Source organism: Garra rufa, chromosome 1, assembly GCF_049309525.1.
Source record: "Garra rufa chromosome 1, GarRuf1.0, whole genome shotgun sequence".
In the NCBI taxonomy this organism is placed as follows: Eukaryota; Metazoa; Chordata; class Actinopteri; order Cypriniformes; family Cyprinidae; genus Garra; species Garra rufa.
In genome coordinates this window covers 38,152,091-38,174,524 of record NC_133361.1, presented here as the reverse complement: position 1 = coordinate 38,174,524, position 22,434 = coordinate 38,152,091, and the positions used below count along the sequence as shown (strand labels likewise).

At 41.8% G+C, this 22,434-nt stretch overlaps 2 protein-coding genes across 3 annotated transcripts; both read left to right on the top strand.

Annotated features, from left to right (window-relative positions):
• Positions 1–510: 510 nt before the first annotated feature.
• On the top strand, positions 511–18,396 carry nacc1a (nucleus accumbens associated 1, BEN and BTB (POZ) domain containing a). Of its 2 annotated transcripts, none has more exons than XM_073839726.1 (6): positions 511–1,381; positions 5,259–6,296; positions 8,334–8,504; positions 11,220–11,325; positions 11,409–11,506; positions 13,555–18,396. In XM_073839726.1, the coding sequence occupies exons 2-6, from the start codon at positions 5,288–5,290 to the stop codon at positions 13,860–13,862; spliced, it is 1,692 nt and encodes a 563-aa protein (XP_073695827.1). In that variant the 5' UTR covers positions 511–1,381; positions 5,259–5,287; the 3' UTR covers positions 13,863–18,396. The 2 variants fall into 2 exon arrangements, with proteins under 2 accessions (XP_073695827.1, XP_073695835.1); XM_073839734.1 differs by lacking the exon at positions 511–1,381 and adding an exon at positions 1,566–2,430.
• A 2,594-nt stretch (positions 18,397–20,990) lies between these two features.
• Positions 20,991–22,242, top strand: ier2a (immediate early response 2a). The gene has a single exon (XM_073835406.1). The coding sequence runs from the start codon at positions 21,079–21,081 to the stop codon at positions 21,646–21,648; it is 570 nt and encodes a 189-aa protein (XP_073691507.1). The 5' UTR covers positions 20,991–21,078; the 3' UTR covers positions 21,649–22,242.
• Positions 22,243–22,434: the final 192 nt, after the last annotated feature.

The window sequence follows — 22,434 nt, the reverse complement described above, 5'->3', positions numbered from 1 at the left end:
ACATCTAAAAAATCTAAAGCAATATGGTAGTGAGATGAACATTTAAGCAAATGTTGGTTAATGATACAATTAGTTTAAGTAATTCAATAATTGTATGAGTTACAATGGTAATTCACCACATGAATCCTGTTTTTATAAAGTAGCAATAACGCAAAAAAAAAAAAAAACACACACACACATGAGTTATTAAAGACTATGGATAATGTGTCAAGATCAGGGTCATAAGTTACAGTGCTCGGGGCAGAAATCCCACTGAAAGTAAGAAAAATGTTACAGAAGACAAATTACATTAGTTCTCCACTAATGCGTTAACCCAAAGTAAACCCCCTCACATAAAAACGTTATATAACATAAGCCTGTCTGATTTTAGTGCTTCTGCAGAGGTGGACAAAAAGGTATAACAAAAAGAAATGCAGCGTAATAACACACATACACCAATCTGGCAACCCAGTGTTTTCACTTTCACCAATTCGTGACTACGGAAGCCCGTGCGCACGTTTTTCAGACTCAAAAAAATGCAATTGGAAATGTAGCTCACCGGGGTAATGTAAGGACATCTATAGGGTCACCATGTGACGTCACGCGGTCGTATAGTTTTCCCTGTAGATTCAAACACATAGAAGTATATGACCTGCAGATTTTGGCCTGGTTCACGGTGCGGGCTAAACTTGCATGGATTATTCGAGCATACAGTGAGTATCTCATGCTTCCCACGTAAAATGTATCGATAAACAATTCTAAATCAAGAATCGCCCACTGATCTCATTGACGTTTTCGGGGGTTGTTTTATATAGGCTGTTCAAATGAATAATATTATAATAAATGAGAAATGTTAAAAAGAAATGCGCCACGCATAACTACGCTAATCCTTTCGGAACGCAGTAAAAATGTGGTTGATTCAGTATAAGCAAACTTTATTTGATGTTCCCGCAAACGTCTTCTCACGGTGTGTACAGTTCTGAGTTCATGGCGTTCTCTGCGTGCTCTATATTGGGGACCTGTCTGGCGAGACGTAGAGGCATGGCCTACTTTTTGCGCACGTATGGAAACGAGGCGGTGGCTCTTTTCGCTGTTGCTGTGCCAGCCTATGCGCAAATACATCTCGACGCTGGATAGGTCTCCTGGCATTGAGGCTGCGCCTGTGATGATCATGCGATTGAGTGACGATGGGGAGTCATGTCTAGTCTATGCATGATCAGTGGCTCTGCGCTCCGTATCCCGCTGGAAAAAGAATCCGCGCTCGATGGCTCTGCGATCGACTTCGCGCCTATGCCTACAATGAATGGCTGTTTCCAGCGCGAGACAGACGAGGCGAGAGAGTGAAGGAGAGCGAGCGCGTCGGACTCCATTGAAACACTTTGAAACGGCCTCCAGCTAAGGGGTGAGTATCCCGTCTTCGAATCCCCGCAGCGGGTCATGTGAGGCGGCGCGACACGCGAGGACGGCGAGCTGGCCGCTGTCCTGGCATGTTGGCTCAAATCGGATGGCTTTGAGATGTTTGGGGGGCATTGTTTTGGGGAAGGTGTGCGGTGGGGGATGGGCACAGACTAATGGTACCAACAAAAAGTTTAACCACTTCACCGACCTCACTGACATGGCTGAACGCGTGTGCTGGCAGATGTTCCGGAGTCAGATCTGGCTAATTTAAAAACCCGATTTCCGGGATCTTTTTGATCCGTTAGCCAAATAGCTTCTATTTACGCGTTTTATCTGAAGATAGCACTTTGAGCGTGATTGATGTTGTTGTGGCCAGGAGTAGTTCAGTCATTTTCTTATTGGCGGAGTCTGGCTGACCCCCCCCCCTACTGTCAGCGCTGGTTCAGTCTGGCTCGCCCCCAGTTCGTGCATTTGTCCCGGGATGACCTGTTGATGTCTGTGAAATAAGATAAGGTGGGGTATCCGAACTAGCGCGAAATCGCTATGGAACATTAACTTTAAAATCCCGCGGACTGAAAAGTATGCACTCGGCTGTTTTCGGGATGCTAATACCGGCTGCTCATTGAATCGTTAGAGATTCTTGAGTGTTGCCGTTGTAACTGAGTGGCGTGGAGAACGGGGCGAACCCTCATTTCAGCGGTGCCGCGCTCGAGACGGACCCGTCTAGGCCTGAGGATGTAGGCACGCTCGCTCGCTTTCGGCGCGGTGCATTGGCAAAGACGGGACAAGAGCGGCAAACTTGCTCGTTTCGTACGATCCTCGGCGCGTCGCGGCGCTTCCTCCCGCTGCGTTTGTGCTCGCTCGCTCGCATGTAGGTGCTGCATTTCTCACAGAGTGGCTCATAGTGGGCGCTTTTGCCATCGTTCTTCACCCCCTTCACGGCCCGTGCCAGTGGAGAACTCCGGACGGACGGCCAGATTGACTGACACACGGTTAGCCTGCCGCCGACACAACCTCATAACACTGCTGTTCTGGCAGGTCTGGCGGCCAAAGGTTTGCTCTTTATTTTTCTTATATACTTAACTGTTCTGCATTGTTGGATTAGTGTTAGTTTATGTATCGGCGTATGTTCAATGGCTGCGTCTGCACTTCCATCACACAGGTTTGGCATCATACTATTAGACGGGATCTAAAGCTAAGCTGTTTCTTTTTTCTTTAATATGTATCAGTGGTTCTCAACTGGGGCCCGTTAGACCACTCGGGAAACTTCCTAAGGTGCCTGAATCATGTTATATTTAAGTGTTTTTAACAGTTGAAATGCTAATCTACTTAGAACATATATCTGACCCTGGACCACAAAACCAGTCATAAGGGGAAATTTTTCAAAGATTTTTACATCATCTGAAAGCTTAATAAATAAGTTGTTATGATGGGACAGTATTTGGCTGAGATGCAACTATTTGCAAAAATCTAAATCTAGCCTAAATATTGAGAAATTTGCTTTTAAAGTTGTCCATATTAAGTTCTAAGCTTTGCAAACTACTAATCAAAAATTAAGTTAAAATTACAAAATATCTTTTTGGAACATGATCTTTACTTAATATCCTAATGATTTTTGGCATAAAAGAAAATCTTGACCATACAATGTATTGTTGGCTATTGCTACAAATATACACATGCAACTTAAGACTGGTTTTGTGGTCCAGGATCACATATTGTAATATACAAGGAAATATAAGATAAATATTGTAATGTGCATCCTGTTACTTTAATTGAAAATCAGGGACTTTACATGTACTGCTGACCTAACTTATGTTAACAAAACTGACCTTATTTTTCGCTCTTAACTATCATACATAAAACATCTGTAGTGGCACTTTTTTGTTTGCTTATCTTTCCTTTCTATAAAGTTATCAGCTAGTAAAGCAGATAACTTCTGTAGCACCAAAGATTTATGTATTTATTTTTTGTTTCCTCAGAGAAAGCGCAATGTGGTAATCCTCAAATCGCCAGATGTGTGAATCTTTAGATGAAGTACCATGAATTATTTATATATATTGACAGCCGCAGTTTCTATTAGTAAAAGGGTTACAAGCACCTTGAAGTTACTTGGGTTGAGAACCACTGACATTCAGTGTGAGTTCAGGTAAACTCTGCCACTTTTTGATATTGACTCCCTAAAAGTGGCCTGGTTGACTTCAATTTACAAAATAGTTAAAAGGACAGTTCACTCAAATTAAAAGTTGTTCCAAAACTGTAGTTACTTTTATCTGACAAAAGAAGATATTTTGAAGAATGTTGGCAACCAAACAGTTTCTGGCCCCCATTGATTTCGAAAGTACAGTAAAAATACTCTGCAAGTCAGTGGGGACCACAAACTCATGCAGGTTTGGAACAAGTGGATGGTGAATAAATGATGACAGAATGTTTATTTTTGGGTGAACTATCTCTTTAAGGTAAAGGGATTTGTCATTGAGAATGATAGCTTGAAATTTCAGGAGTGTTCCTGATTATTCATTAGGATTGAAGTTATAAGATTACCCTTTTTCTGTGCATTTCAGTACTTTAAAAGAATCAATGCTCCACCTTTATTGGTTATTGCATGTTGACTGTTTGAAAGTCTCATACGTGCTCATTGCCTTGTGAATAAAGTCTTTAAAAGTTTGTGTCCCCCCTCGCACACCATGATAACCATACCTAAGGTGTCCCTCTCCTCCCCCACCCCGAGGGAAAGCTTCTTAAATAAACCCTGGGCCTCTCAGTGTGTATGTGTGCCACTGCTCTCTGGCCAACTGTAAACAAGCCGTTTTGTCTGATGTCTATGGCTTGTGTGTGTGCATGCAAGGGAGGGGGAGCGAGCCTGAAGTCAGACAAAGAGGGTACTTCTTTTACCACGAACGTCCTGTTAGTTCTGTGTGATCAGATCAGATTCAGTGATTTTTAATGTGATTGCTTGTGTGGGAAACATGCGCCCAGATGTTCTGCCTACCACTGTCTGATCTTAATGTGTGAAGAATATCACATCATAGTGTTATACTGTCGTGTTGGTTTAGCTGAACGATTGCAAAAGCCACACTTTTTGCGCTGACGGCAAAATGTCGATCTGTGCCTGCTCAGAAACTACTCATTCTGCTGATTCGCCCGATATCCTTCCCCAACTAATATGAGTGTATTCGTTGCCTAAAAAGGCGGGAATTGTGAACGCCGCAGTTTTAAACTCCGTAGTAAAGTTTTGGACAGCCCATTTTATAGTAGAAAAGTGCAGGTTAACCGTTCCTAATGAATTTCCCTGGCAGCACGGCTGCAAGCCGTAATGATGGCTTTGCTCATGGTGTCACATTTAGCAGTAATAAGACTGACTGCAGTGTCAGTCAAAGCCCATTGTTTTCCACCCTCTTCCTGAACTATGACCTCAATCACTGGTTTAGTATCACTCTGGCGCTCTCCCCCTCTCTCCCTCTCCCTGCTGTAGTACTGTAAAGAGTGCCATTTTATCTCTGTCTCAGCTGAATCACCATCTCATTCAGATTAGCAGTCACATCCCGCTCGCAGGATTTTAGAGGCGGCTCGCCAACCCACCCCTATTATTTTTCAGAGGTCGCATGTTCTAGGCCGGTCTGCGTAAGGTGCAGTCTACAGACTCGTCCCTGGGGTCTTATACATTTCACCTTAATGTAACAGTCTGTTGCCGGTAGCCGTTTGTGTCTTTGCAATAAATTGTGTCGGATTCAGTGGATTTTACTGCTTTAAAAGCCAAATGATGGTTGCAATGAGTCTTCAGGGATGAACTACTGTGCTGCTGAGAGAATGCTGCTGACAAAGATCTCTTTCTTTCTCTTCCATCTGTCTTTCCCTCCTTCTCTTCCTCCGGTGCCGCTCAGATTTCTCTGGTGGTGCTGGCCATAGCGCCATGGCTCAGACCCTTCAGATGGCGATCCCGAACTTCGGCAACAATGTCCTGGAGTGTTTGAACGAGCAGCGGCTGCAGGGGCTGTACTGCGACGTGTCCGTGGTGGTGAAAGGCCACACCTTTAAAGCCCACCGCGCCGTGCTGGCGGCCAGCAGCTCCTACTTCCGTGACCTTTTCAACAGCAACGCGGGCAGCAAAACCCCTACGGTGGTGGAGTTGCCCCCGGCCGTACAGCCACAGAGCTTTCAGCAGATCCTGGCCTTCTGCTACACCGGCCGCCTCAGCATGAACGTCGGAGATCAGTTTCTGCTCATGTACACGGCCGGCTTCCTCCAGATCCAGCAGATTATGGAAAAGGGCACGGAGTTCTTCTTGAAGGTCAGCTCACCCAGCTGCGACTCACAGGGCCTTCATACTGAAGAAACCCCTCCGTCTGAGCCTCAGAGTCCCGTTACCCAGACGGCGGCGGGCGCCGCGGCCAACGGAGGAGGCGGGGTGGTGGCATCGGCGACCAGTCGACCCGCTTCCTGCTTGACCCCGTTGCCACTCGTCTCTCGGGTAAAGACAGAGCAGCCAGAGGCTTCGCCCTATTCGGTGGTTTGCACACCGGTGGCCAAGCGGCTCTGGGAAGGAGGCAATCGGGAAGGTGGTGGAGGCACGGGCGGAGCTGGCGGAGGAGGGATGAGGAAGGCGGCTCGCTTTTCCCAAGAAATGGCACGCGGAAGCGCCATTCAGCAGCAAGGTAGCATGGGACTTGGTATGGGTCTTGGAATGGGCACAGGGGGTCATGGCGGAGGCAGTAGCACCAATGGTAATGGCAATGGGACAAGCAGTGCCACCCCTGAAGGCACCAGCCCTGGTACCTTGAGTGCCTACGCCAGTGATTCGCCCATATCTTACCATGATGATGAGGAAGAGGAGGAGGCGGTGGATGACGGCACTGAAGAGCAGTACAGGCAGATCTGCAACATGTACACCATGTACAGCATGCTCAACGTGGGAGCTACAGGTGAGTCCACAGCGCTGCTGCATGCAATGAAATGCTTGAAATCAGTTACTCAGCTGCATGTTGTTCCAAACTTGCATGACTTTTTCTTCAGTGGAAAAGATCTGGTGAACTTTTATTTTCCATGCAATTACAATGCAGTGAATGCCGACTGGAGCTTTCAAAGTTCAAAAATGTTGTCCATATGACTATATAATTCAAGTTTTTAATTCAAGCACTATAATTCAAGTTTTCTTAAGCCATATGATTTTTGGTTAAAATGTTATGAAAATGTACGCTCTATGGGCCAGATTTACTAAACAGGGTAAATTAGCATTAGAGCACAATTCCATAAAAGCGCAGATGGAAGGGGAAAACCAGTGTGTGATTTACTGACAATGTACACAATAAAGAACACAGACGCAGCCAGATCATTTCCATTATGACCAGCACAATCTACCAAGAGCAGCGCAAATTACCGCCTGTTTTAAGACATGCTTTTTTAGGGGGGTGTTAAATAATGACACAAATGCCAGTAATTTGACGAATGCAAACGTTAGTAAAACGTAAACGTTAATACACTCCTCCCATAAATTAATTAATTTGAATGAATTGTTGAAAAAATTAATTGTTTAAATGAATGATTCAGTGACTCATGGCTCATAAATACTAGCTTCATTACTAAATGAATCAGCATTTTTGAACAAATCTCTTGAATGAATGACTCGATGACTAATATATTTTTTTTAAAAGTCACTTGTCACCACCTAGTGGGCAAATGATGTAATCAACAAACGTTATTAAAATTGCCGGTTTGAAGCGCCTATTACTTTTAAAATATGATTTGCTGTATTTTGATCACTTCAACAGACATCAGTGTTTACATTCAAACTGTAAATGGTTGAAAAGACCTAAACATGATAACTTCTCTCTGTATCAGCAGCAGCGCAAACACATATTTGAATGTTTCCGATATGACTTTACCAAACGTTTAATAGACAGCCGAATCATTGTCTGACTGTGTATTTGTTTGAATCAATATCGCAATCTTTTAACGATTAATCGTTAATGCAGCTCTAATGCATGTTTTGTTCTTTTTTTTTTGTTTTTTTTTTGTGACATTGTAATTTTGAATCAAAATGTCATAACTCATTCTTTAAGGAAAACGGCAGACTTCTCTCTGCTGATATATGTAGCTGATTGCAGCTCCCACATCTCAAAATTCAACCAACAAGCATTGAACAAACTCCCCAAGCCTATATTTTCTGTCGATAATTTGTTACAGTAGGATGCATGTCAGACCTGCTGCTACTTTTTTCGCAACTGAGTTATTTAGTGAGTCAGTCCAATTCATGTGTGAGTAATTCAAACCAGTTTTGTAAACTAGACCAACAGATTCTTTAAAAAGAATAAATGACTTAAAAATTAAACATCACTGCTACTCTCTTCAACTTTCATCATTTTCAGTGAGTAAAGACACAAAAAGCCTGTCCTTATTTATGACTGCATGGTAAATAAACAACCAGAACTTGGTTAAAATGTCTTCGACTGGTTTCACTGAAGAAAATAGAAGTCATACAGGTTTGATGACAGAATAGAATTTTCATTTTTAAGTTTTAAATTAGCACTTCCTAAAGCAGCACTTCCTTGGATCCTGTACATGTTGTAACGTATACAGCCTCCTGCTTTTTTTGGTTCCCATTTTAACAAGTTAACTGTTGTCTACTTTCTTTTGTGCGTCTTAAATAGGAATATCATCATAGCTAAATTCACACTTTTTGTTAAATGCTTGAACTGTTTGGAGCTCATGAATATTTTATCAGAAGTTCTTCTTATCTTCTCTCAGACGGCATGAAAACGGAATGTGTTCTGATGCCTTTGGATTTCACAGGTCTTTTATTAGTCTTGGTCCCAAGAGCTCTGTATTATCTGTCTGTTTTTGAGAGTCAAAAGACTTGAATACTGGTTTAATCTTCACGGCTGTCTAGACGGCGTGCACGGAGATCACGTTTTTGTCCGCTCTTCATAAACTTCCCTTCTCTTCTGCTTTCTCTTTCTCAGCGGGTGAACGCGTGGAGGCCTTGCCGGACCACTCGGAGACGCGGCCCAGGATGCGCGGCCGACAGGATCTCGCCTCTCTCCCCGCCGAGCTCATCGCTCAGATCGGCAACCGCTGTCATCCCAAACTTTATGAGGAAGGTGACCCTGCGGAGAAATTGGAGCTAGTTTCAGGTCTGAGTCTAATCACTGTTACCAAAATGCAACACATGAACCAAAGTGTCTTGAGTCAAAGGTGTATTGTAGTGGAGTAAATCATTCTTTTGTTATTCAAGCCATCATCATATCACCCTGTTTGGATTTGAGGAAAACATCTGCTGAGAAAACAATGTCAAAGTTAATCTATAGAGGAGTCAAATAGGGAGGATAACCGGCATCATACAACTGAGTCACGTTCAATAGCCCATGAAAAGCAAATGATCTCTCGTGGTGATTGATAGGTCAACCATGTTTGGAGAAGCTGTGTTTTGGTATTGTGGTGTAGAACAGGTTTTGTTGAGTGACTGTAAAGTAATGGAGGCTATTGTGAGCTCTAAAGCGTGGCCTTAAGTGACTCTGAGCCGTCCGACTGGATCTGTTCAGTACACATAACAGAGGAATTCCGCTAATCGCTGGAACTTTATTTAAACAGCAGTCACATATATAAACATGCAGCTCGAAGTGCTTTACAAATACGATAAAAGAAAGCGTCCGAACAAGACCAGACATGAAGCAATATAAAGTGGAAAATGAAATGAGGAATTGAAACAGACAAGAAGACTACCGATAAAAAGGTCTTTGGAAACAAATTGTCATCAGAAAGTCATTAAAAGATGAACAAATACAAAGCGCTGGAGGAGTGAAAGGCAAAAATGGAAACGAGACAAATGTTTAATTAAGAGAAAGAAAATAAGCTTTTGAATGGTTCTGAAATGTAAAGGCATGAAGGCAGGGTTTGTTTTTGGAATTATAACAACCAACGTTTTGATTTTTGTTTTCCATCACAGGAATAAATGACATTTTTAAATATGGAAGACAGAAAGCCGTTAGTTTAAATCATTTTTCACAATAGTATTGTTTTTACGGTAACACTTTACAATCAGGTGTCATTTGTTAATATCAATTAATGTATTAAAGGTCCCATATTGTCAAAATCGAAATTTCCTGGCTTTTTTCATGATAACTGAGGTCTAGGGGCTATGTGACTACCATATGAGTTTCAAAACAGGCTCTGTGCAGTTTACTGTGGATTGACTGTTTAAAGTAGCTGTTCATTTTCACGAGCCGCTGTGACTTCCGTAACGATGTGACGTCCGATCTACTCAGTCACCGCCTTCAGTCACCACCCCGAGCACCAATCACGTCCCACCCTCCTTTTGTCAAACCCAGACAACATCGCGTCCATAACATTGCTAAGCAACAACAACACGAAAACAAGTCGAGAAAACCCTGTTCAGTCTATAGATGTTGAAACTACATCATTGCACAGGCTTCAGAACAACGTGAATATAAGAGACCAGAGGCACGTCAACTTCAGCCTCTTTCACGCAGCGATTCCGGTAAATACACAGATAATGTGTCCCATGATTTGTTCCGGAGTTGTTTAATTTGGTTCATTCACAGTTGTTTCCGGAATCTGTGCGTGCTTTACACACAACCCATAAAGACATGTGACGTTTGGATGTGAGATGTAATGCGACGCGCACGTTTCACGAAACTGAAACTAACCTGAACAAACTGTGCTTCAGCGCTGATAGTGAGGAGCTGGCTCTGCCCGATCGCCGCTTCATTCCACATTGCACGTATTTTTTTGTCGTGAAGAGTTATGTAGCTTACTGCATTCGGTGTTTGAAAAAGAAAAAAAACATTAATGATCATTCTGAAATATCCTGTTGAGTATCAGCAAGCTAGGCTCTCTCTATGGCTCTGGGCTCGGCTAAAGCATACATGACCGTAGTTACCTGTGATTGGCCTGGCTGTGCGTCACTCAGAAAACAACAGGCCAATCAGAAGAGATGCTCATGAATATTAATTAGATGGGCCAAAATCGACCTGTTTTTGACAGAGCTCCTAAAAAAGGAGCTGTAAAAATATATTGAGATGGATTTGGCACTTATACCGCAGATATATTCTTAAGGACATCAACAACTAAAATAAACCTCCAGAAATGTGTACAATATGGGACCTTTAACTACCGTTAACAAACTATGAACAATACATTTATTACACTATTTATTAATCTTTGTTAATATTAGTTTAAAACAATTACTTGTGATTTTAATAATGCATAAGTAAATACTGAAATGAATATAAACTAAGATTAAGTATTGTTCATTCTTAGTTCATGTTAACTCGTCTTAACTAATTAACCTTATTGTAAAGTGTTGCTGTTTTTACTGTATTGTCTTCTATAGACAAGGTGAGCAAAATACATCTTACCAATTCAAAACTAAGTTTATAATTTCTTTATTTTGGAGCAATATTCTGTATTTGAAAAGCTGCATTTAATGAGTATCTGCAGTGAGCACACACCACTGCACAAGTGATCACACAGATGGATGCAGTAGAACAACAATCATATTTAATGAACACAAAGGTGCAGAAAAGCTACATAAATAGAAAAAATGTTGTTAATATAACAGTCAGCACTCAAACTTCACAAGTCACAGTTAGCACCAACACACATGAATGATTTTTAGCACTAATAAGGAATTTAGTTCTTTCTGAGCTGTGTGATTAGTATTCATTCATTTAGTATTCATTTTTGGGACTTCTATGCATTCATGCAAATCGATGAGTCATAAGGCGTTTGTCAGTCCTTCAATATGTATCTGCTTATATATCTTGCCGACATGAATATGAATGAAGTTTTACACCTTTTTAAGTGAGATTCACGTATGTCGTACACAGGCACCAGCGTGTACATCTCACGAGCTCAGCTGATGAACTGTCACGTCAGTGCGGGGACCAGACACAAAGTTCTCCTGAGGAGGCTGCTGGCTGCTTTCTTCGACAGGTGAGTCTGGGAAACATTAAAGTCATCTTCCATAATAGAAAAACTGTATGACGTCTAACTTTCTGTTTCTGTGTGATGTACAGGAGCACTCTGGCAAACAGCTGTGGAACCGGCATCCGTTCCTCCACCAATGATCCCAGCCGCAAGCCGCTGGACAGCCGAGTGTTGCACGCAGTCAAGTGTGAGTTCCCGCTCTTTTATATTACTTCAGCCAAAAATGAAAATTCTGTCATCGTTTATTGAGCCTCATGTCATTCCAAAATCCATAAGACCCTCGTTCATCGGAACACAAATTAAGATATTTTTGATGAACCCCGGATGTGCTACGCCTTGTTTACAAGCAGAAGATGCACAATGTACATAAAACTGACTCTGTGGACATGTCTTTAACAGAGGATGACTTGCAATTTTTTGCCCAGCCTTATTTATTCAAACCATCATGTTCCTTTCGTGTTACACACGTGTCACTCTCATGAATGCGCGTCAGAGACTGACATGGAAAAAAAGAAATTATTAAATAACGTCTTAATTTTTGTTTTCTTTGTGCACAAAGTATTCTCATAGTGTCATAAAGTTACGGTTGAACTCATTTTACCTTGAACGTGTTTTGAATGTGTCAGTTGCGTTCCTGTCTATACAGAGTCAGAAAGCTCTCAAATTTCATAGAAAATCTACATTTGTGTTATGAAGATAAACAAAGGTCTTACAGGTTTGGAACGACATGTGGGTGAGTAATTAGCAAAATTTTTGTTTTTGGGTGAACTAAGGCTTTAAAGCCCGTTCACTAGGGGTGTGGGTAAAAATTGATACAATATTGTAACAAAGAGGAAGTTCACTCTCCAACATTGACAAAGAGGAATGATATTGTTGTAAACACTTTTAGAATCATTTTTTTAATCCAGCTTAATGCTAAAAACAATAACAGCCAATTAGGCACGTTGCGATAGTCAGTGTTTTACCTGGTGTTAAGCCACAACAACGGTTTCGTCCTTTGCCCACCGTGGCACTGCCCCCACCGTTGTTTTGATTGTTTTATAGTAATAAAAATTATTTAGTTCAGTTAGACAACAGATAGTACAATTAAACTGAATGTGGCTGCTCAGTGCAGCGGTCCGAACAACAGATTTTATTTATCATATAAAGAGAGTGAGTCGAGCTGACGAGTGAAGTAAGAAGGGCAAGATGTTGGCAAAAGATTTAGTTTAAAAAACGAAATTCAAAAGCGCCTGTTTTAAAAATATTTTGGATTTTGAAAGGCCCGCGTTGATGGTTGTCGTTTATCTAAAAGGTGATTTTGGAAGAACATACGATTCTTTTTTTTTTTTTTTCTTTTTTTTTTTTTTTTTTGGTTCCAACGTGTTTGCTGATTTTCATTTATATAGTTACACTTTGTGGAAATTATTTATTTTATTTTAGGCCTATACCATGGTGTATTTTTATTCGGTGGGAACATTTCCTCATCACATCCCTACAGCCAATTAGAATCCACCAGGCATTTAAAGTGCCAGAAATTTGTCATTCATTGGTGTTGATACTTAAAGAGATGAGATGTTTATTTGCTTACTTCCAGGGCATCCAAGATGTAAGTGACTTTCTTTTTTCAGTAGAACACAAAGATTTTTAACTCAGACGTTGCAGTCTGTCAGTCATACAGTATAATGGCAGTCAGTGGGACCCATAACATACGCAGGCAAAACCAAATTAAAACCTGCGGCTCGTGGCGATACATTGAGGTCTTAACACACGAAACAATCGGTCTGTACAAAAAAACTAAACCATATTTATATCATTTTTATGATCCACCGCAATGTCCAACTGTACTGAGCAAGTTCACAACAGCCGGCGCGTGACGAAGAGCAAGCAGCCATAACTTCATTCGATCAGGTTCAAAAGCAGGGAGTCTTTGAAAAGTCAACACTCCCAGGTTGTATGTCACGAGCCACAGGGTTTAGTTTGGTTTTGTCTGTGTATGTTTTTTTTGACTCTCAAAGCTGTAGGTCCCATTGACTGCCATTATATGACTGACAGACTGCAACAGTTTGAATTAAAAATCTTCCTTTGTGTTTTACTGAAAAAACAAAATCATCTACATCTTGGATGCCCTGGGGGTAAATGATAAACATCATATTTTTATTTTTGTGTGAACTATCCCTTTAAGGTTATCTTTATAGTTATGGGTCTTGGTGTGATTGGGTCTTTAGAAATGACTCCTTTCCTATGTCTCAACAGTTTACTGCCAGAACTTTGCCACCAGCTTTAAGGAGAGCGAGATGAACGCCATCGCGGCGGACATGTGCACTAACGCTCGGCGCGTGGTGAGGAAGAGCTGGATCCCCAAGCTGAAGCTACTGATGGCGGAGGGCGACGCCTATGCCAACTTCCTCCCCGACAGCATCAAGATGGAAGCGGACGGCCTCAGCGGCGAGCCCACCTTTGAGACGGCGAGCCTGGAGGGCGCCGCTTCGGTGGAGACCGGAGGATCCTCGGGCGAGTCTCTGCAGGGTGTGGGCGGAGACAACGGCACTTTGTTTCAGTGAGCGACCCGGCGAGGAAAGCCCTGCCCCATCCCCTCTGCCGCCCCACCTCCTGGCCTCCCACCCCGCTGCGTGACTCTGGGCTCTGCTGCTTCTGCCTGGGATGGGAAAGGGAGAGTCGGGTAGGAGATTGGAGGAGATTGCACGGTCTAGTGTCGGGAGGAACACAAGGGGTTTATGCCAGGGGCGCCATTTTCTTTTCAATCATTTTTGTTTTTGCTGAATAACCCTCTTTTTGCACAGAAGATCCCTTTGCCTCCATGCTCGGCAAGTAAATCTAGTCACCGATGCTATAGGAATGCGTAATTAGGACCAGGAAAAGTTATTGCGACGGGAGGTCCGGCGTTCCCTGATCTCACTCTACTGAATTTGAATGTATTAGTGTTTGTAGCACCTGGCTAAGTCAGACTAGCCGATTGTATTTGGCCCAGGAGAGAGACAGGAAAAATGCTCGTCATAAGATCTGAAGGAACAGCAGATGGAGAAAGTAGTGAGGGAGGAGAGGAGAAAGAGAAGTAGGTGGCATATTCTGTCTCTCGTTCTGTCTAAAATGGAAAGAATCTGATATCCTCCTCTCCTTCCATTCCTCCCAAAATATATGTGGGATCTTAGTCTGCCACGTTCTTTGTTTTTTATGTCGCCGTTTTCTCCTTTCCCCTTCTACTTGTTCCACTGTGTGTGTGATTTCTATGAATCCAGAGTTGATGAAAGATGATTAAGGACTGTAAAGGATAAAAATATATTTATCTGCTCGCACCTTTAGAGCTCGAGAGAGAGGGATTGTTTTAAAATCTCTTTTTTGTGTTTTTCTTTTATAACCTTTTTTTTTTTTTTTTCTTAAATGTTTCTCAAGAGACACCTTGTTGTTGGGCTTTAAATGGAAATAGTGAGAAAAATAAGGACTATTTTTGCATAAGGATTATCTTGCATTTCAAAGACTGGTGCTTGGCTCTTATCTCGATCACGATCGTGTCCATCGCTGAATTCGATTGCCCGTTTTGACAAGTGATGTACAATTTGCGGCTCTCATCGATTAAAGGGATAGTTTATCCGGAAATGTAAATTCTGTCGTCATTTACTCACCCTCATGTCAGTCCAAACCTGTATGAGTTTCTTTCCTCAGTGGGGTTCACTGTTGACTTTCACTGTATGAAGAAATAAAGTCATACAGGTTCGAAAGCACTCGAGGGTGAGTAAATTATGACTGGAATGGATAAACTATGCCTTTAAGAGAAAAGAAAAAATTGTAAGTGATTTTAGTCTGTAAACCTTTTTAACCCCCCCCCCCCCCCCCCAATTTTAGCAGACAAACACGCTTTTACAGCCCAGGGGGAAGGGAGGTTGTGCTTCTTATTGTTAGTCACTTTACTGTCTTAAGGTTCGGGCCTGACTTTGTGTGTGTTCGGGAGCGGAGGAGGGTTTACATTGCCTGTGTCCCAGGAGAGGAGGAGCAGAATGATTAAGTCTCTCCATGTTGCCCATGTCCCTGTTTGGGCAGCTGTGTGTATGTGTGCGTGTGTCTGTCTGTGCTCGCTTAGGCAAGCATGTCTGTGTCCGCACAAGTCACCATCTGTATACATTCCTTGCACATAGTTGGCACTGTGTGTTTGCATGTGGGTGATGTGTTGATTGGGGGATTTAGGGTATGTTTGTTTCCGTGGTGGTGTCTCATATGGACGCTTTTAAGGAAATTCGGCCGTCTGAAGGTTTGCCGTAACCCGTGAACTTTTGCATATCCCGAATTTCCATCGGGATTTGAATGGGATTGCATGTGATGTCTTAATGTGTGCTCAGGCACGGGTTTTAAACACACATGCCTCACGAAAACAGAAATCCAACACTGTAGGCTATTTTAATATTTCATGCTCGAGTTATTAGGCCGCCGTGCGTGTTTGTATAAGTCGTGTTTTTTTGCACGTCCGATCTCCTGGGACACACACAGTAGCCGCCCCCTTTCTGACAGAGGAAATGGACCTCTTTGCACCTTCTCGTAGACTGAACTAGAGCTTTTTGCACCTTTTTTGTAGAGGAGAGTGTTGGATTGTGCACCTTTTTTTGTAGAGTGTAATCGATGGTTTTTGGACTAAACTTCATGGATGTGTATGTGTCGGTATCTGGCCTCGGAACAGAATGCACCCCTGCGTCCGCGGCCAGCCGTGCTGAATACTGATGTAAATATCGAAGAGACTGTTGAACAGATTTTGACCACGTTTTTAACAGGTCGCTCGTCTTTTTAATTGATGGCTTACATTAGGTCTTTCACCCCTCTTGTTTTAGCTCATGTCTTTTCTTTTATTTGCATAACCAAGTCTGGCTTACCTGCTGTTTGTATATCTGGAAATTGTAGTTTTTATTTTGTTTTGTTTTGTTTTCTGGCTTAAGAGTCGTAGCAAATAAAGTGAACTCCTGGCAAGTTTACTACTTAAATGCAGTCTGGTTCAGGTCTGACCGGTGACCTCGTTTCTTTTTCTTTCCTTTCGGACCAGTAAACAATAATGCCTCTTGTGTAGAAATGTATAACATTCGACAAGCCTACGAAATCAACATCTGGGAACGTGCATGCATCCATTTCCTTCTCCGTTTTGTTCTTTTAGCAGACCACGTGTACTGTATTTTACTTTTCAACTACTACTAATTCAAGGTGAAAGAGTTGACTTGCCAAGTTTTTTAAGGATACAATATAGAGTTGTTTGACGACTGATAGAGTACTGAGTATTTTTTCATTTCTTTTTATCGACTAAAGTGCTGGGAAAGTGGGGGGCCATGGTGAGGGATGTTCTGGTGCTATGTGTGCTATTCTTTAGATGTTAAAGGCCTGCTGGGTCACTGGTGCCTTTTCAGGAGGACTGCGGGAGACGAACTGCGTGTGTATCTGGGTGGGGCGCGGAGCGGCGGTGCTCCTCTCTCTCCTCTCGCCGGCTATGACTGTGCCAGTGTTTATGCGTCCTCCATTTTGATGGCACAGATCACATATGCTGCATGCGTCGCTGGAGAGGAACTGCTGTGTCCATGCGCCACCGGCTGTCTGTGTGTTGTTACTGCAGCTTAGATTTACTACTTACAGTCAACACCAGGGGGTGTCATGCCTGAGAAAGATGACTCTTGGTGGCCACAAACAAGGCCTTTCTCTTACTGGGAAGTTGAAGGTGACGTGTGTAATTCGTTTTCAATGTTGAAATACTACAAGTAAGCCATTCGAAGGTTGATTTTCCCCTGAAAGGTTTAACACTGTGGCTCTGTGGCGCTATCAAAAAGTTGCTCTGTTTGTTTGAGCATCACAACCGGCCCACGGCAAAAGTTCGAAATCATTATTTTTGCGATTCCGTTTGAAATTACACACTTCACCTTTAAAGGATTTTTTTGTTTTACTTAGCCTCGCCTGGTATGAAAGGTTTCTCAAGGCAGGTATACAGTGGGAATGAAGGGACCAGTGTTGATCAAAAAAGGCCGGGATGTCCATATCACGCTGCCTGTCTGTCTGCTCTCTGTGCCCGAGTAAAGCACCTTTTTCTGGGGTTTGCGTTCATAGACGTGCTCCTCAGCACCTTGCAATTCAGTCTGACTGTGTCACAGAGCGCAGGGAGCGGATAGATGTGTGGCTGGAGAAAGAGCGTGAGAGTTTAACTGCCCATAAGTCTTGTCATTCTTCCTAGTAACACAGTTTGTTGGGGTACTGTGCATTGTAGATCATTGTGAATTCGTAACCTGGAGGATCGCCGACAGCATGCCAGAGAGAGTACGGAGCGATGTATTCAAAATCGAACTCTTTTATAAACGGTGACTGTCTGTCCTCTCTGCAAAGGCTGAAACCGGGCCCGTCTGTTTTACCGGAGCGGCGGACTGGCTGGATTTTGCAGGTTTTCCTTTAGCTTGCAGTTTTTCGCTACGTTTAGCCTCTTTACCCAGAATGCAGCATTGCTATTCCACTCTAAATAACAGACATACCACATAAAGATACTCTCACCTCTTTCTCTGCGTGTTGCGTTCTCTTCCAGCACACCCCAACACTCTGCTTTCAGTCTTTCCCTGAAATGAGATGATTATGATGATTATAACCCAACTTTGCAAATGTTTTGGTAAAGTAACGTGTGTCAGCCGGAGAAAATTGACGTCTGGACATGGTATCACAGAGAAATACAGACAGGATGGGGGATGACATCAGCTCGCTTGAACACTCAAAACAACAAACTGGTTGTGAACCTTTTTTTACGATGCAGTGTCTCACTTTCTATGACTACATCCCTATACAAATCTATATACTGTATATTACATAGAAGCACTAATGAAGTTTGATTGTTAGTCGTGCACTCTCAGCATGAGTTGTAACCCATACCCAGCTGTGCTCATGCAGTGACCCTGTAACGCCAGTGCTCATCCACTCCATTCTGTCTGTGTTCAAAGTGCCAATAACTTTGTGAATCCCTAACTGTGACCCAATATTATCAAAAGTAATTGCACATTAACTACTGTAAAAAAAATGAGTAAGAGAAAAGTCAAAGGATACAGCTGAATATCTTAATAAAAGTTTGTAACAAAGGATTGTGTCTTTGGCTCTTTGTTTGTGTGTGATTAAAGTACTGTCAACTTTTTTTTAATTCAAGGCTTTGTGTAGGCCAAGATGTTTTTACTTGTTTTAAAATGGTTAAAAAACATTAGTGTCAATAAGTAATTGTGGTTTATTCTGACTCCAGACCTGCATATGGTGCCAGGTTGCATTTATGTATTGATTCTACACTGCAAACAAAATATAAACCTTACTCAGTACTTTTTTCACCAATAAATAAAGATTTTTATCCAAGGTATATTTACTTGGGGAGCAAAATGGTGTGAGATTTAAAGTCTATTAAAATGATGCCAAAAAAAAAAAAAAAATCTGGCAGCAGAATAATAAAAATAAACAATATAAAAGTCTTATTTTAATATTTGTGACCCTGGACCACAAAACCAGTCATAAGTAGCATGGGTATTTTTTTAGCAATAGCCAACAATAAACTGTATGGGTCAAAATTATTTTTATTTTATGCCAAAAATCATTAGGGTATTAAATAAAGATCATATTCTATAAAGATATTTTGTATGTTTTCTACCATATATGCATTGCTTTTTTTTTGCACCTTCAGATTCCATACTGTCTAATAGTTGTATCTCGGGCCTATCGTCCTATCCTAACAAACCATACTTCAATGATAAAGATATTTATTCGGATATCAGATAATGTAAAAGTCTCAATCTCAAAAAAATCTACTCTTACGCCTGATTCTGTAATCCAGGGTCACGTATAAGCCTTATTTTCTGGGGGAAGAAATAGGTTTTTGCTTTGCTTATTAAAAAAATGGCAGGAAAATAGTCTTGTTTTTACTTTTTTTTTTTTATCTAATATGTAAGAACTCAAACTAATAATTTACATTTTGGGAAAATAACGATTTAATGTCAAATGTTTTTTAAGGCGCACTTGCAAACGTTTACAGCAGCCAACACTTGTGTGACACATATTATACTGCAGCCGAGTGGATATGTGTGACCCTGGACACAAAACCAGTCATAAGTAGCACAGGTATATTTGTAGCAATAACCAACAATACACTGTACGTGTCATAATTATTGATTTTTCTTTTATGTCAAAAGTCATTAGGGTATTAAGTAAAGATCATGTTCCATTAAGACATTTTGTAAATTTCCTACAGTAAATATATCAAAACTTATATTCTGATTAGTGATATACATTGCTAAGAACTTCATTTGGACAACTTTAAAGGTGATTTTCTCAATATTTTGATTTTTTTTTTTTTTGCACCCTCAGATTCCAGATAGTCGAGAAGTTTTATCAGCTAAATATTGTCCTATTCTATAACAAAACGTATGTGAATGGAAAGCATATTTATTCTGCTTTCAGATTATGTATAAATCTCATTTTCCAAAAAAAAAAAAAAACTGGTTTTGTGGTCCATGGTCACATAGCTTTCTTCTTACCTCAAAATAACTCGATGAACTCTTTCTATTCTGTATTATCATGCAGACCTTGAGTGGCTATTGAGACCCACCCACAGAGAAATATGTAGCGCTTATGCAGCCTTTCTTAACACAATCTGCAATCCAGGAACTGAGTTTAAGTGCAATGACATTTCGTTATTATTTGTTATATAAAATCGCCTTAAAAAGAGCCACTGCCTCTAACCCAACACACCACATGTTGTATGAATAAACGACGTGTATTAGCATATCTCGTCTCACATTCGACATTCAGTCTGTCGTTTTATAGCCCCATCCACCAAACACTAAACTGAATGTTAAATGTTAAAATGAACGCCTGTGGGAAAGCAACATCTAGTTAAACAACATCTGGGGATCTGCTCGATAAAATGGTGCTGTACGTTTTACGCGAAAACAGCTGGATACAGTCCGTAAATGGGCAGAGGAAGCTTGACGCTCTCGTGTCGTGTGAGGTTATTGGTGAGTTATCGGCTATGACGAAAGCTTTTGAAGCAAATAAGGCAACAGGAAGTAGCCCGAAACAGCCCACGCATCATGGGTTTTCCACAGAGCAGACGAACGAGCGGATGTTCCTTATATGGGCATAAGAGAACGAGGAAGCTAACAATATCCATGGGAATGGAAGTGTCAATAAGCCAGGCTAACAAAAAAAAAAAAAAAAAAATTGACAAAAACTATGCCACTGTATTGGGTGATATATACTATAATATAACATTTGAATTAATAATACAGTCTTCAACATAAAATGTCATTGTGTAGAGTAAGATTTTAATATATTTTTATTAAAAATACATTTACATTTTCAACATAAAATGTACTAATAAAACAGAACAATCATAATATTTTATATATCATAACACTGACGTTGAATACTTTTCTTATGTATACGTTGAGTAGTTTTCCATTTTTAAAAGGTCATTGATAGTGATAGCCAACTGAATATTAATTTAGTTAATCATCATCAAAAAAAAAAAAAAAACTGACAGATTACATCAGAAACAGTGATACGCTTTCTGACTTATTTCCTCAAACAGAGCCGCGAGTCATGGGAGGAGCCCGAGTGTCAATCACAACCGCATACGTCACCAAAACTATATAAAGCCCGCTGTCTTTACGCTGAGGTTTACTTCGGTGAATGAAACGACAGGGAAAGTAAACTGAGCTCAGGGGGAATTACCTCAACAGTGTTGTGTATTTAAAAACAGATTCGAAGTTATAACTAAGAACAATGGATGTCACAACAGAGGCCAAGCAGATTATGGTCCAGGCGTTGAGTAAAATGTACAGCTCCCGCACCCAGCGTGGTGGACTCCGGCTCCACCGGAGCCTGTTGCTGACGCTCGTCATGAAATCTGCAAGGGACATCTACCACTCTGCCCGACTGACAAGCGAGAATAAGGGGCAATCTGACACATGCGGTGTCACAGAAAACACATCACAACCAGAAGAGCCCATGGACACAACGAGCTCCACGGCAACACCTCTGGGCGCGACAGCGACACAGGCTGCCGAGGATGGGCAAAGGTCCGGACTCGAGGGTCATTCACATCTACACGAGCCCGCAGGACCTACGGTGGACAAGGAAAACTGCAACCCAGCCACGATGGACCGTCACTCTAGAAAGCGACGAAGCAAAACAGCCACAGACCCTGACTTCCTACCATGCAAAAAAGCCAAACTGGAGTTCGCGGAGGTCAGAGGAATTCTTCAGGCAAGCCAGAATAATTCCTCCAACTGCGGTAGAGCGCTGGACACACTGTCAATCGTGCCTATGCCAAGAACAATTGTCACATTTTGAAAAGGCTAACACAGAAGGACAGTAAAGTGAACTTTGCGCACTATTGACGAATAAGCGTATTGTGGCGCAAATCTGCTACCGAGTTCCTGCTGTAGTATTAAGGGCACTTGACTGATGTGGAGAAGTCGGTGGGTGATTACTCACAGTGGAACAATGTGACAGCTGATTACTCATCGGAGAACGGGTTGTTTTGGAAATTTGTGACTAATGGTGCTTGTTCAAACTACCGTGTTTCTGATTCAGGACATGACGCGGTACTATATCACTTCTATGAGAAGTGTGACTGAGAACTTCCACGGATATTCCTATGAACTTTATTATCTATTTATTTATTGGCCAAGAATGTTTTCTGGTTGTTCTGTGTGTGATTCAGACTGTATTTGTCTGTCAGGATTGTTCTTCATGCTGGAAAATCCACATTAAGCTGTGTTTTTTGGAACATTGTTGCTGGTTTACTAGTAGACCATCTCAGATAGCTGAGCAGCCAGGGATTTTCCAAGCAGGTCAACATGACATAAGCTACAAACAGACATCATGATGTTATGATGCGAAACTACCTCACTTTTGTACAATAAAATATTCTCAAGCATTTAATTTCTGTGTGACGCATTTTGTTCAGACCGGTTTATCCGGGATATGTTCTGACTTAGTCAGCTAGGGCTTGTATGTGGTTGTATGCGCTCTGTTAAAGGTATTCACGGTCATGTGACCGGAGGTGCGGATGGCTCGCGGGCAGGAGGTGTTCGCGGAAGGCAGGATGCGGTGAGCACATCAGGCCGGATGATC

Excerpts from the sequence above, each read along its gene's own strand:
- ier2a (XM_073835406.1), top strand. The coding sequence starts at position 21,079 with ATGGATGTCACAACAGAGGCCAAGCAGATTATGGTCCAGGCGTTGAGT.
- nacc1a (XM_073839726.1), top strand. The coding sequence starts at position 5,288 with ATGGCTCAGACCCTTCAGATGGCGATCCCGAACTTCGGCAACAATGTC. Across the intron at positions 8,505-11,219 it reads GAAATTGGAGCTAGTTTCAG|GCACCAGCGTGTACATCTCA; the intron begins GTCTGAGTCTAA and ends TGTCGTACACAG. Across the intron at positions 11,326-11,408 it reads CTGGCTGCTTTCTTCGACAG|GAGCACTCTGGCAAACAGCT; the intron begins GTGAGTCTGGGA and ends TGTGATGTACAG.